Source organism: Rhineura floridana, chromosome 2 (assembly GCF_030035675.1).
Source record: "Rhineura floridana isolate rRhiFlo1 chromosome 2, rRhiFlo1.hap2, whole genome shotgun sequence".
In the NCBI taxonomy this organism is placed as follows: Eukaryota; Metazoa; Chordata; class Lepidosauria; order Squamata; family Rhineuridae; genus Rhineura; species Rhineura floridana.
This window is the reverse complement of record NC_084481.1, coordinates 93,450,482-93,463,989: the sequence shown is the minus strand read 5'-3', so window position 1 is coordinate 93,463,989 and position 13,508 is coordinate 93,450,482. Positions and strand designations below refer to the sequence as shown.

The 13,508-nt window shown below is 43.2% G+C and overlaps 1 protein-coding gene across 4 annotated transcripts in view; it reads right to left on the bottom strand.

Moving 5' to 3' along the window:
• Positions 1-13,508, bottom strand: part of SPEG (striated muscle enriched protein kinase) — a 157,705-nt gene that overhangs the window by 95,710 nt on the left and 48,487 nt on the right. For 3 of the 4 annotated variants that reach the window (XM_061609402.1, XM_061609400.1, XM_061609403.1), the window contains 2 exons: positions 7,735-7,824; positions 2,633-2,807 (listed from right to left, as the gene is read on the bottom strand). In XM_061609402.1, coding sequence (XP_061465386.1) covers positions 2,633-2,807; positions 7,735-7,824 — 265 coding nt within the window. Of the gene's footprint in view, positions 1-2,464; positions 2,808-7,734; positions 7,825-13,508 lie in introns of all 4 variants that reach the window. The other variant, XM_061609399.1, reaches the window with a different exon arrangement.

Sequence of the window (13,508 nt, the reverse complement as noted above, 5' to 3'; positions counted from 1 at the left end):
AGCCAGCCAGATGGGCGACTAAGAAATTCAATAAATAAATTTATGGAAGGGCAGCATACAAATAAAATGAATGAATGAACTGCATGTCCACATTTGCCTGCCTGCCTGAAGTTGTTTATTAATAGGTGAACATCAGAACAAATGAAGAGCCCAGCTGGGTGAGGCTAAAGGCCTATCTAGTCAACATTCTGTTCCCACAGCAGCCAACCTGATGCCCATGAGAAGGCCACAAGCAGGTCATCAGCACTTTAAGATTGTCCCGCACATTATCTCCAGCAACTGGTACTCAAAGGCATATTGCCTCTGTTACTAGAGCCATCATAACTAGAAGACATTGACAGCCTAAGCCTCGTCCCCCATGAATTTGTCTAACCTTCTTTTAAAGCCATCCAAGTTGGTGGTCATCACCACCCCTTAGGAAAACAAGTCCCATAGTTGAATTATGCGCTGTGTGAAGAAGTATTCTCTTTCGTCTCTCCTAAATCTTCTACCATTCAGCTTCACATGATAACCCCAGGTTCTATCTACCATTAGGAGAGAGAGAGAGAAAAAAACACTTCTCTGCATCCACTTTCTCCTCACTGTGCATGCTTTTATTCCACTCAGCCGTGTACTCCCTGACTTATCTTTTTTTCTAAGTTAAAAAGCCTCAAAGGTGGATGGTGGCAACAAAATCCTGCATTGAGGATGGCTTAAAATCAGATTTTCTAATTTCTTCCTATTAAACTGTTCCTGTCTATGTCGATCGCAACCTCCCATTGATTGTGTTATGGTGTCCTGTATCCGTTTCCACCTTTACCGACATCAAGCCAATCCTGGAGGGCTCATCTCTTTATGTGGGTGAAATCAGACTTCAAGATAAGAGGATTTTCTGTCTGACAATCATATATCAGTTTGGCTAGTTTACATACACCACAATCAAGCCACAGAGCAATTTCATTGATTTAAATGGGATTTAAATGGGATTGATTTAAATGGGATTCATTGAAACAGGTGCTTAACCTTCCCTTGAAATAAATGGAACTCAGAAGTGCCCCAGGCACCTGGTTGGCCACTGTGAGAACAGGATGCTGGACTAGATGGGCCACTGGCCTGATCCAGCAGGCTGTTCTTATGTTCTTATGTTCTTATGCTTAACATTGGCTCAGTTCAGGAGAGTAGCCAGCCTAAACGTTCCCGGGGGGGGGAAGTGGGGGCAGAAAGGAGGGAGAAAAAAATGTAATAAACTATTTTTTATAAAAATGGGGGGGGGGAGGGAAGCAGAAGACATTTGAGGAGGCTAGCTACAGGCCTGCCTCAATTGCATCCATAATATACATATAGATTACAAATTTGGACCTGGAGAATCCAGAATTGGAAGGGTTTAAATGACTCTCTTGGTCATGGCCATTTCTTTGTTAGCCCTTACCACTACTTCCATGTATCTGAGGAAAATGCAGTCCATTGCACTTGAGTTCAGACCGAAAAGAAGTGCCATTGCTCTTTATAGATGTATAACAAATGCATGGGCATCCGCCAGAATTTGGTGTGTGAGAGGGGTCCATTATTATGTACTTCTTGTAACACCTGGAATGGACTACATGGCCCTGAAGGTTCCATTCTGCCTTATGGCGAACAGAATCAGGGGATGGCAAAAGAAAGAGAACAAACCCAGAGCAGCAGTGTAGTGGCAAATTCAGAAGTGCAGGGTCCCTTCATGACAGTCACACCACACCCCCTCATAGCCACGCCCCCTTTTCCTCATCTCCCTTGCTCTCTCCGTCATCACATGAGTCCACATTCCACTACAACAGATGCCCATAGCAGCCAATCAGCATGAAAGGGGTGTCTCTGTGTTAGCTACTGAGAAGAGTCTTCTCAGTGGCTGACTCACCTCCTTTCCCTCTGATCGGCTCCAATCAGCATGGAAAGATAGTGTCCTTTCAGTGGTTAACACGATCCCTTTTCATGCTGATTGGCTTATACACAGGAACCTGGGTGGGACCCTGCTCTCAAACAAGTAACAGGTCTACGACTACACCCCTGCCCCAGAGCAAGAGGAGCTATGGAGAATCTATTCTCTGTGCTGATTGGAGAGGCTACAGCCTGGGGTGGCAGCAGATACCTACCTATGCAGCCTATTGTCCTCACAGCAACAATCTAGGAGAGTGAAGGCAGGAGGCAGTGGAGGCGGTAGGGGGAAAATACTGCAGTGGAAGAGGAAGCAGCAGAAGAGACAATGACAGGGTAGTGTGGGTGGCTTCAAAGGGTTGAGAGTGCAGTGGGGGCTTTGGATGGAAGGTGCTATGACATCAGGGATTAGGGTTGTGATGAAGGAGCTCAGGAAGGATTTAGTGGTGCTTTGAAATCAATGGCTTAAGAGACCAAGGGGTCAAGTGAGGGATTATGACTGGGGGTAGGGGGGAAATGATGGTCCCAGCACAATGGCCCCTGCACCCCACTCCACAGCCCCATGGCTACTTACACGTGCAGGGAGAGGGCACGGCCCCGGTACAGGCTGAAGGCACTGCCATAGGGGTCGCTCCCCAGAGACAGGCTGTCCTCGGACCCCGGGGCCACGCCAATCAGCTCCGCCCGTGATGCCCGCACCAGCGGCTCCACCCCCAGGTGCCGGGCCTCAGCAGGTGCTTGCCTTGGAATGCTGGGGTGCAGGTAGGGTCCCCTCACCATGGGGCCAGCCTCTGGATCCTTCTCCAACACCGTGGTTTGGCTCCCTGACCAACTGGAGTGCTCATCTGTCTGGGACAGGCTTGGCACCGACGTCGGAGTTGTCTTCATGGAGGCATCCACCAGTGTGTCCGACTCCCCTGCAAGGAACACAGACAAGTCGTGAATGAGGGGGCTGGGATCTCCCCCATCTCCCTTGCATCAGACCGAGCCTGGAGATGGGGCAGAGAGATTGCATTATCCTGACCAGCAGAGCCACGGGAGCTATAAGACACCTATCCTCAGAGAAGCCTGTAATATCCTATGGTTTTATAGATATTGTTTAATTCAGGAGGCTGTAAAATACCAGTTTTTTTATGCATGCGGTGCCAGTGAATATATCAATGGCAAGTGTAAGCTCTTGGGGCTAAGAATAAGCATTTTTCTCTCAGCAGGAGACTCATCAGCTGGAAAGAACAGAAAGGGGGGGGGGAGGAGAAATGAAAAAAGGCCTGGTTGGTCACTTAATAACTCAAGTCAACCACCAACATGATATGGCCAGACAGAAGGCAAATGCAATTCTTCAACTTAATAAGGTCAGACATTTGCAGCGGAGAGAAGCAGGGAAGACCAATAATTTCTTATTACAGTTATATAAATGAATATTTATATAGCTCTTTTAACATGCACAGTACATTACCATAATTGTTTTGCTTATCCACCTTTGTGAGGTAGATCATTATTTCCCTCACTTTTCAGAGACTAGCGTGCCCAATGGCTGAGGAGCACTGAGTGAAACCCAGTGGGAGGAGTATTCCACCCACACAGAAACACAATGCTCTGTCCCAGGCACTGAAGAAAAACTCATTTGGGATAACGTTGCCCAAATTGAAAACTGGAACGTATGCAGTGCCGGATTTAGGAACAAGCCAAGTAAGCCATGGCTTAGGGCCTCACGTAATGAGGGCCCACATATTATGAGGGCCTCTAAATATATTGGAGATAATTTAAGATTTATTATAACTGAAATTGCTTTGGCTTAAATAGTGTTGTGAGTTTGGGAGGTTGAGATGGATAATTCCTATGAGTCCCCTTCCAGCCTCTGATTTGGAGACTTGCACCTGGGGGGTGAGAAACTCGCTCTGCTGGTCAGATGAGTTTCTTTTGTTAATCAAATAGAGTGGCCAGGTGGGTTATTGGGTCTATCAGGTGCCCATCACTGGTGAATGGGCCAGGGAGATCCTTTTATCATTGAAACTCTTCAGGAGAGCTCCCCCCCCCCCCTCCTGGGGCCGAGGAGAGGCTTGTGTTTTTAGTTGTGTCTGAGAAAGTCAGGGAACTGGAGGCAAGCAGAGGGACTGGCCCTCTTCACCATGGCTTTAGGATGCCTCCTGTAACCCCGATGGAAAAGCTGGATATTGGACTGCTGATGCCTTGAACCCCTCCATCCTAAGCACAGGTTGGAATGTGTGTAAATAAATAAACCATATTTCATAAAGACACCACAGTCTCCGCTGACCTTCTTCCCAAGGAAACCAAACCCAGGGCGAGCGCAGGGACCCCTGGAAATCCCACCACTCGGAGATTGGGGTGGCGCACAACAATACCCTTTCATATCAAATCCACCACCCAAATTATGAACCCTGATCTCCCCATCCCAATCCATACCCAATCCCATCAATTTCCCTTCCAGGGCTGCTGGACTACTTGTATCAACCATAGGTTGCCCAACCTCACCTCAGACCTCACCTCAGACCTCAGTGAGAGCTACCCTACCAACACATTCTAAAGTCCCGTTCCACACCAGACATCATCTCCGCTAATCCCCTCCTTGCCACTTTCCGACATCCTCCCCTCCATATATCACCACACAGGCCTTTGTATATATGCAAATCCATTTATTTTTTCATTACCCTTTCTATTATAATGGTAATATGCTTCTCCCCCCCCCTCTTTATTTTTCATGGTTTGGGGCCTCTGGATCTTGACCAGAGCTTGGAAAAGTTACTTTTTTGAACTACAACTCCCATCAGCCCAATCCAGTGGCCATGCTGGCTGGGGCTGATGGGAGTTGTAGTTCAAAAAAGTAACTTTTCCAAGCTCTGATCTTGACATGGTTTAGGGCCTCAGCATGTCTTAATCTGACCCTGAACCTATGTCACATTCCCTACCACCACCATCAAAAAGAGGTACAAGGATGATCAAAAGAATGGATAACCTCTTTTATGATGGTAAATTTGGACTTGTCTTTGTTTCAGTAAAAAGAATGTTGTGAGAGAATAGGAATATAATTTTAAAAAACACTTCAAGGGGTCACAACTATTCAAATTCAAGGAGACAATGGAAAGAAAAACAGGGGGCTAAAATTTGCCCATTAATCAACTAAGATTGGAAATCCAAAGGTTTCTAACAGGGAGAAGTGCATGTGGAATAATCTCATACATTTTGATTATTTATTTTAAAATTAGGTATGTTTTCAGGAGTTTTGCAAACTATAAAGCTCTTTCTATCCCACTTTGCCTTTTGGGCTCAGGCCAGGTAACAGAATCAACAATACATCACAGAACAAAATACTTCATTTTATAAGAAACTAATTAAAATTACCCCACTGTTGCATTACCTTGACCCTTAAGAGTCAACTCAAACAAGAATATCTTACACCATTTATTGAAAATAAACAGGGTTGGACTTTGATGATTTTTCAAAGAATAGGGGTTCCAAAATTGTGGAGAAGCCACAAGGAACGGCTCTCTCTGTGCCCTTCCCATTTGAATGTGGAGCATGGCGCATGGGACAATTAAGACAATGTTCTCCATTTAGTCTAAAGACTGTGGTGCAGCAAAAAGCCATCTCTGAGGCATGTCAAGGCTTCGTATGTGCATGCCTCCATCCAAGAGCACATAAAACTGTGGAATGTGGTACTGGATGTAAAATGCAGCTCCTTGAGTGTCTCAGCTTCCATTTTTTTTTTTTTTTTAATCAAGTTTCTAATCCTTATAACTGTAAATTTATACTTGATGTGGGCAACACTTGCTGAAGTCCCAGAAGCCGGACAGGTGGTTGAATAAAACTTCCAATGGTTGGAGACAAGGTTTCAGTGCCCATCATAGCTCATCGCCTCTCTCTATGACTAGCAAAACAAGAATAAACTAAATGCAAAATAGTAAAAATTGCAGAATAAATCATGAAAAATAAGATCAATTATGCAAAATGCATATTTAGCATAATTTATTAAAATTACAGAATCCAGTTTTTCTTACTGCCGAATTTGGAGTGCCTGGATGCAAATAGCAACATAGGAAGCCCTATACTGAGTCACACTATTTGTTCATCTAGCCCAGTATTGTGTACTCTATTCTAGCTAGAGTAACTCTACAGAACCTCAGGCAGAGAATGTTTCCCGTCACCTGCTACCTGATCTTTAGAAGCATAGGAAGCTGCCTTATATTGAGTCAGACCATTGGTCCATCTAGCTCAGTACTGTCTACACTGACTGGCAGGGCTCTCCAAGATTTCAGGCAGGCAGCTTTCTCAGCCCTACCTGGAGAGTCCGGGTATTGAACCTGGGAGCTTCTGCATGCAAAGGAGATGGCCCTTTCTCTTGATTGACACCACCTGGTGGGTTAATTACCCATCTTTAAGCTCACACATTTTGCCACGATCCCACACCACCCCTTCACCAAAGTCAATTCTTTGGTGATGGACCACTCAGTGTAAGAGGAAAACAGTGCATATTTACAGGGGCACTGCTGTACATTTTCTCATAGGAATGAATAGGAACTACTCATTCACTTATGAATGGTGTACTGGGAAATAAACCTGACTCCCAACACTGTTGACATCTGAGAATCAGACTTGTTCCTGTCTCTGTAGCCTTGTTCCTTTGTTTGCATAGCTCAATCCTGAGTTTTATTTCTTGCTCATAAGATGTGATGGAATTATGGGAAAAATATAGATATATGTGGAATATTATATATAGCCCCATCAGTGTTCACGGCACTTCATTATTACCATTATTTATTGATTGATTGATTGATTAAAATTATATCCTGCCCTACCTCCAGAAGGGAGCCCAGGGTGACTTTACCAAGCAACATAAGCAAAGACAGATCCTTTTGAGGTATTTGTGCTTACACCTCAGTTTGTTAAAGATTCTATGTGTTACTCAACTCAGAATCCTGCCCCTATTAAAAACAAATCACTGGCTGGGACATGTGATCATCCTGGGGCTCTTCTTCCTCCCACTCCATTTGCCTATTCATACCGGGCAGGGTCTATGAGAGCTGTTTGAAGTCACCGTATACTGACCTACCGTGGGGAGGCTATAGTTCAAGATTATGCTTTTTCAGTTTTATATCTGTAGAATCTAATGACCTTTATGCTTTACTGAGTCCTTCCCTGATGTAAAGTGACCCACTTTATTAAATTAATGTTCTGCGTCAGTTAATATGTGCCTTGCTTCCAGGAGAAGGGGCTGTCAGGCTGGCTATGTCTCTAGGGAGCAGTAATTCTCATGCTTCAATGGTAGCTGCCAGCAACAGGAATCCTGAAGAGACAGTGAGCTCTTAGGCCAATGATCCAAAACAGTGGACACCCGGGACAGGAGAGGTTTCTGCTCATAGGATTCATAACGGACAAATCACAAGACTGGGGCCTATCTGTGTTGGTGTTTATGTATGCAGGCTACAATTTGCATTAAAGGTCTAGTCTCCCAGGAACTAGAGAGAAAGGTTTTAGGGCAGGTGAGAGGAAGGGTTTTAGGACAGATGTAGCCCACAGCCAGATTTTATCTGACCCTCTGTGTCCCTTCTCAATCTTGGAGGCCAGTGGTCCAAGAAAGTAAAACACACAAGAGTTTAGCCCCTCACAACAGTTATACGAACCAAGCTATATGTGATATACCATCTTTACCGCTAGGAAACCCATGAGCCAGATAAGGGAGGCTACAGTCTGGGATAGCAAGGGGTGTATGGGGCAGGAGGAGTGGGGCACCAGCACAAACACCTTCAGTTTGAAATATAGTTTCATGCCAATTCTGCTTGGAACACTTTGCCAAATCTCTCCATCCCCTGCCTGGCTTCTCCTCACCTGTAGGGGAGCTATAGGTAGTCTCATCCTGGAGCTGGCTGCGTTGGGTCACCTGTGTGCTGCTGGCATCATCTTCTCCCGTCTCCGAGTCTGAAGTGAGAGGAAGAACAAGGTGAGGAGGGGACTTTGTTAGACAGGTCAGTCCATGCCTTTACCCTGGGTGCTCAGACCCATTTATCACAGCAACTGTACGGAAGAGCCACAAACAGATTCCATGGGACTCACAAGTCCTTAGTAAGATCTTGGTATTTTAAAAAAGATAGAAAGAGATGTTTCACGTTGTGCACATAACCTTGAATAGTATGACAACTTTGAGGTGAAAGATATATAGGCAATAGGATGCAAATCATTAGAACTCTTATATTTTATCACACTTTTTGACTACATCTATTAAGCCAGTTTTTAGGAACCAACTTGAACATTTAGGTTAGAAAAATGTCAGGGTTTTCAGCCAGCCCAGCTAGTTGAAAGTCTGAACAGGCAAGCATAGAAGTAGTCACACTTCTCAAAAACTTCTTGCTTAGTTGGGAAGAGACTTTGAAGATATCACTTTTGGACCATGGGTTGGATCCAGTCAAAAGTAGTTTCCAGACAACCTGGTTTATTGAGCATTAGGGATGGGGAAGGAATGTTCATTCGTATTTAAAGCCAAATGTATCAAATTCACACTTTCCAAAACTATATGAGAACTGAAACACAGCTATCCTTTGAAATTCGCACATCCTAATTTTGTGATGCAGTTCTCCAACCAAGCAATGTTTGCAAAAATTAATATATATTAGGGAAATGTCTGCATAAAAATGAATATATTAGTGAACATAACCTACAAAATGCATTATATTAGGACACTGCTTGCAAAAATATGTATATTAGTCAAAACTGCATAGAAAAATGTGTTTATTAGGAGAAACTCACGCTAAATGCTGAAGAATTCTCATTAATTTTTTAAATTGCAAATTGCTGTAGAAATGTGGAGAACTGAATTTACCACTGTAAAAATGAGAAACTGACAGAACTGAAATTGATAAATCTTTCCATCCCTGTTGAGTATTCATCCTGATTTGTTTGCACAAAGTTTATGGGGAGATTACATGATGTTGGCTGGTTATTGAACATTCATTTTGATTTTTGTGGGGAGGTTACTTGATGTCACATTGAACAATTGTTATCCCACTTTCCAGTGCATATTCACATCATTTTCCTTACTGCAATGTTGACTGTGAAAAAACAACATGAACCTTCCCCTCAACTCTCTAAGGGGATGGTTGCATAAATTGTTGGAAGTTAGCAGAAACATTAACACTTAAGAAATATGTTCTCTAAGGGGTGGCAGTCAACATTAGAGACTTTTTTTGATTAAATGGTTGCTTTTACTGATTTTATGAAGAGAAGGTACACTAGAAAATTTGATTTGGATAAAATATTTTGTATTGGAAATAATTTTCTAATAAGTGTTTACTAAAATACAGGGGAAAATGTTTCTTGAAAACAAAACATGCACAACAGTGTCAGAGGCACTGCTCCAGCAGAGATGCTATTGTACCACCACTGGGCCTCAGATTAGGAGAATCCTGGGGCAGGCCTCTGTTATTTTCACAAATATTGGTTCTAGGTAAGGCTGTATTTGTGGCATTCTAGCAGATTTTTTCCCTATAAGGAATGGGTATTATGTTTTATTGTCATGCTATTTTTTCATATCTCATGCATTTTTCCATCTTACACATTTTAGCATTCATGATTTTATTTTGGACTAAGGTTTGTCATGGCTCATTTTAAATGTTTTGAATGTACTGAAATTGTATGATGGCTGGTTGCTAAATACAATAAAATGAATCTGATTGCAGAAAGTATTTTCATTACAGAGTTTTCATTTTCTTTTAAAGCTCCCCTCATTTTACAATATGCCCAGCACCAGTGGTCTGGAGTCCACCATATTCAGGGAAAGGCACCAAATGCCAAACTACATTGACTCAATTGTGTGCAAGAACATATGCGGATTATTCAAGGCCCTATATGACCAATGGCATCCTTGCAGTGGAGATTTCATCTCTCAATAATTTGCCATCTTCCCAGAATCTATACCCTGGGCTGACTGAATGCTTAGGGGTGAAAGAATACTGCCTTTGCAAAGTGACCTAGGGAGGAGGTGGAGAAGAAAGGGCATCAGAGAACGGGTAGGAGAGAAGGGAGCCCTTAATCTTTCTTTCCCCTCTCCGTTACTTTCCCTCCATTACTTTTCCTCTGAACAACCACCACCACCACGCTCCTTAGTTTTAACACCTGCAGGATTCCAGACCTATGTAGCAGGAGAGAAATTTAAAGGGGAAGACTCTGACAGGGGAAGAGTTAAGCACTCCCTTTCCTCCGGCATCTCCTTGGGTGCAAATCACTGCCTCCAGAAGGGTGTGCACTTTGCAAAAGAGAAGGGGCTTTCATGGCAAAACTTCCTATCACCTATAGTCACATACAATTTCACTTTTATTTTTTTTAAACAAAAATCAGGCTGCAGTCTTCATCAGAGGACCAGCAAGTGGAATGGAAGTGTTTTCCCTGGCAGCCATTTTTCTGCTCTTAATTGTCTCCCCCTGCTGCTTTCTTCTTCATAGGGAGAAAAATGGAGGGGCTTTATATTTTCCTCTCCAGGTGAAAAAGCAGCTTAAGGTGAGTTGTTTTGAGTGGAAAAACAACCAGGTGGGAGTAGCTTAAGTCTTTCCAAAGCACCCTTCTTCTACTCCCAATTACAGTTTCCTGTAATGTATATAAAGCAGTTGCATGCAATTTCGCCTTAGCATGTAGCTTGTCATTTTCCCCTTAGTTTAACAGCAGTCTCAGAGAGATTTGGTGAAATCATCAAAGACTGCCACCCTTCAAGTACAGGCTAGGCAGGGAAGGGCCATTGCACATCCCCAGAGAAGAGCAAGAAAAAGTATAAATTAATTTTTTTGAGTCAAATGCAGAGAGACCTAGAGTCCATCCCTCTCAGGCGTGGTATCTCCTCTGTAAATAAATAAATAAATGCAACTAATTTTTCTGGTAGCTGCAGCTCATCGCCTTCCATAGGAGCTTTTTACCCCACTCTGCAAAGGGAAGCAACAGGGAAAGGCTTGAGTGATGGCCAGGTTGACAGATCAGTGTGGCAGCAAATCTCTTAGCAGGTTGAAGAACGGCTGACAACACAACCATGCCAGGTGAGCTGCAGTCAAATAAAAAATCAAGACTTTGAGAGACCCACAGCTTTTCCTTTTGGAGAGGGGTCAAAGAGCGATTGGGGTGTGTGTGATTTTTTTAAAAAAAATTAGCAGAAGAATGGCTGCAAAAGAATGTGCCAAGATGCTCCCAGAACTGTTACTCGTCAAAGCTGGCTTTTGGTTAAAAAAGAGAATTTGGTGGGGGGGGCAATTACACACAACTGTACATGTGCCATGTATTTTGGTCCTCCTTGTCCATCTCTATGGGAAATAGAGTCAGCCTCAATAGCAAGACAGGGAGATTGTCCATCATGAACTAGTTTCAGGGAAGAGATGGCAGTAGCGTGGATAGATTTTCAGGCATAACTTGTCTTATATAGAAGCAAAAAGATACACACACAAAAATGATAGAGGACTATGGGGCTCCAACGTAAGATGAGAGAGGAAGAGCAACACTAGGAAAAGGGAGGCATAGAAAGAACTATGAGGATGAGAGGGTAGGATGAGGTGGAATTAGGGAAGAGTAGCATGAGGCAGCACAATTCCTACCGTAACTTTGCTTTCTGCAGGAGCGGAAAACTTCGCTTCCATAGGGGCAGCAAGAAAGAGAGACACACGTCAACAAAGTATTACCGCCCAAATCACCCCAGGCCCACGAATACCCCAACATGTAATGGAAGGGGAATTTATAGTAGCTGGCCTGTGAGACTCAGAGAAATTTGGGAGGGTGCATGTGCAGGGAGAGTGGACGAGAAGGCGAGGCATACAAACGCAATAAGAGAAAACTTGCATGGGGACATGGGTGGAAGATACAGGAACCCAGCCACCAAAACTCATATGGATCTGGGGAGTGGAAAACAGCAGAAAAACTCATTCAATGAAAAATAAATTTAAAACTTCAGTGAGCCCATAAGCTTTGGCTGGGGTGGGTGGGATTGTTGTGGCAGATATTTTTCCAATAATCACTGTGTTTTTTGAGACCCTGATTCGAACTAGCATCTTCTCTTCCTCAAAGCACGTCCCTGTCATTCCTTTCCCCTACATGCTGCTGCTGCAGCCTCGACCCAAGTACTAATCTAAAAGTCACACCAACAAAGGTGCCAGCTGATTAAAGTAAACCTACAAGGCGGTGAGTGCGACCTCATTATAAGATAGATAGTTATACTACTGAGCCAGGTTCAAGGTCCTTCTATTGATTTTACAAAGGCCTGAACAACTTAGGTCCAGGGTATCTTAGGGACCGCCCGAACCCTTATATCCCAGTTCAGTCACTGAGATCATCTGCCTGAATGGCTCTGGTTGTCCTCCAAGTTGGCGAGGCTCTCTTAACATCGACATGAAATCAGGCCTTCACTGTCATCGGCCCAGTTCTCTGGGATGCTCTACCGACAGAGATTCAGCAGGCACTTTCTGTTTTCACTTTTAAGTTCCTGCTGAAAACCTTTCTGTTCCGTCAGGCTTATGCAGGCAATTAAGAAAAGGCTTTTTTCGCAATAGTTGGCCTTTGTTTTTATTGTATTTTTAATGTTTTTATTCTATGATTGCTTTTTTAACATGTTGTAAACTGCTTTGATTTTTTTTTAATGAAATAGCAGTATATAAATAGGATTTAGCTTGCTGGATCGGATCAAGATCCAACTACTCCACCATTCACAGTTTCCAAACAGTAGCTAACCACATACCCTGGGAAGCTCACAAGCAAGACATTAAAGGTGAAGGTCACCCCCTGTATTTTGTCCCTGGCATCTGGTAATTAAAGGTGCACTGCTTCTGAACAGACAGGCTCCATTTTTAGCTATTATAGTTAATAACAATTGATATTTTTATTAACCTATCCTCTCTAACTTTATCTGCACCATTTGAAAGCCATCTAAGCTATGGAACAGCACTATGTACTATGGTAGTGAATTCTATATGTACCTCTTGTCTGAACATACTACCAATGGATGGCCTCAGGTTTTGATATGTGGAGAGACAGAAATATATATTTCAAATTGATTCCACATTGTTCACAATGTTATAATTCTTAATCCTATGTCCAAACCTTAACTATTTTTTTTAAAAGAACAAGGAACTCAGTGTGAGAGTTTGGATGATTATATTAGCTTAGTAAATCAAGATCTGAATGAGTATTGAGTTTTCTCATCACACAGCCCCTTCTCTCCACCCTTTGCATTCATGTATTATTTGATTTATATCCCACCCTTCCTTCCAGCAGGAGCCCAGGGTGGCAAGAGCTGCAGTTAAGATCAATAAGCCTCTAATTTACCATAGTTTCCTGTTTTGTCCAAATTGGGAAATTACAGCTCCCTGGCATCAGAACAAAGCAGGCTGTTAAACCAACTCTAAACTATGGGTTAATATCTTGGCTTGCTCCAAAGCTGGTAATCATAATTTCCTGGTTTGGAAAAAACAGGAAACTGTGGTTAAGTAGAGACTTATTGACTTTTTTGCTCACACCATGAGGGGAGAAGCAAAGAGGCTCCCTTTGTGAAGAAAAGGCTCAGTCATCTCTCAGCTTATTAAGAGGAGATATGATCATCTGAATGTGGTGAAGGCAACCCTACACAAAGCAACGCTAACCTT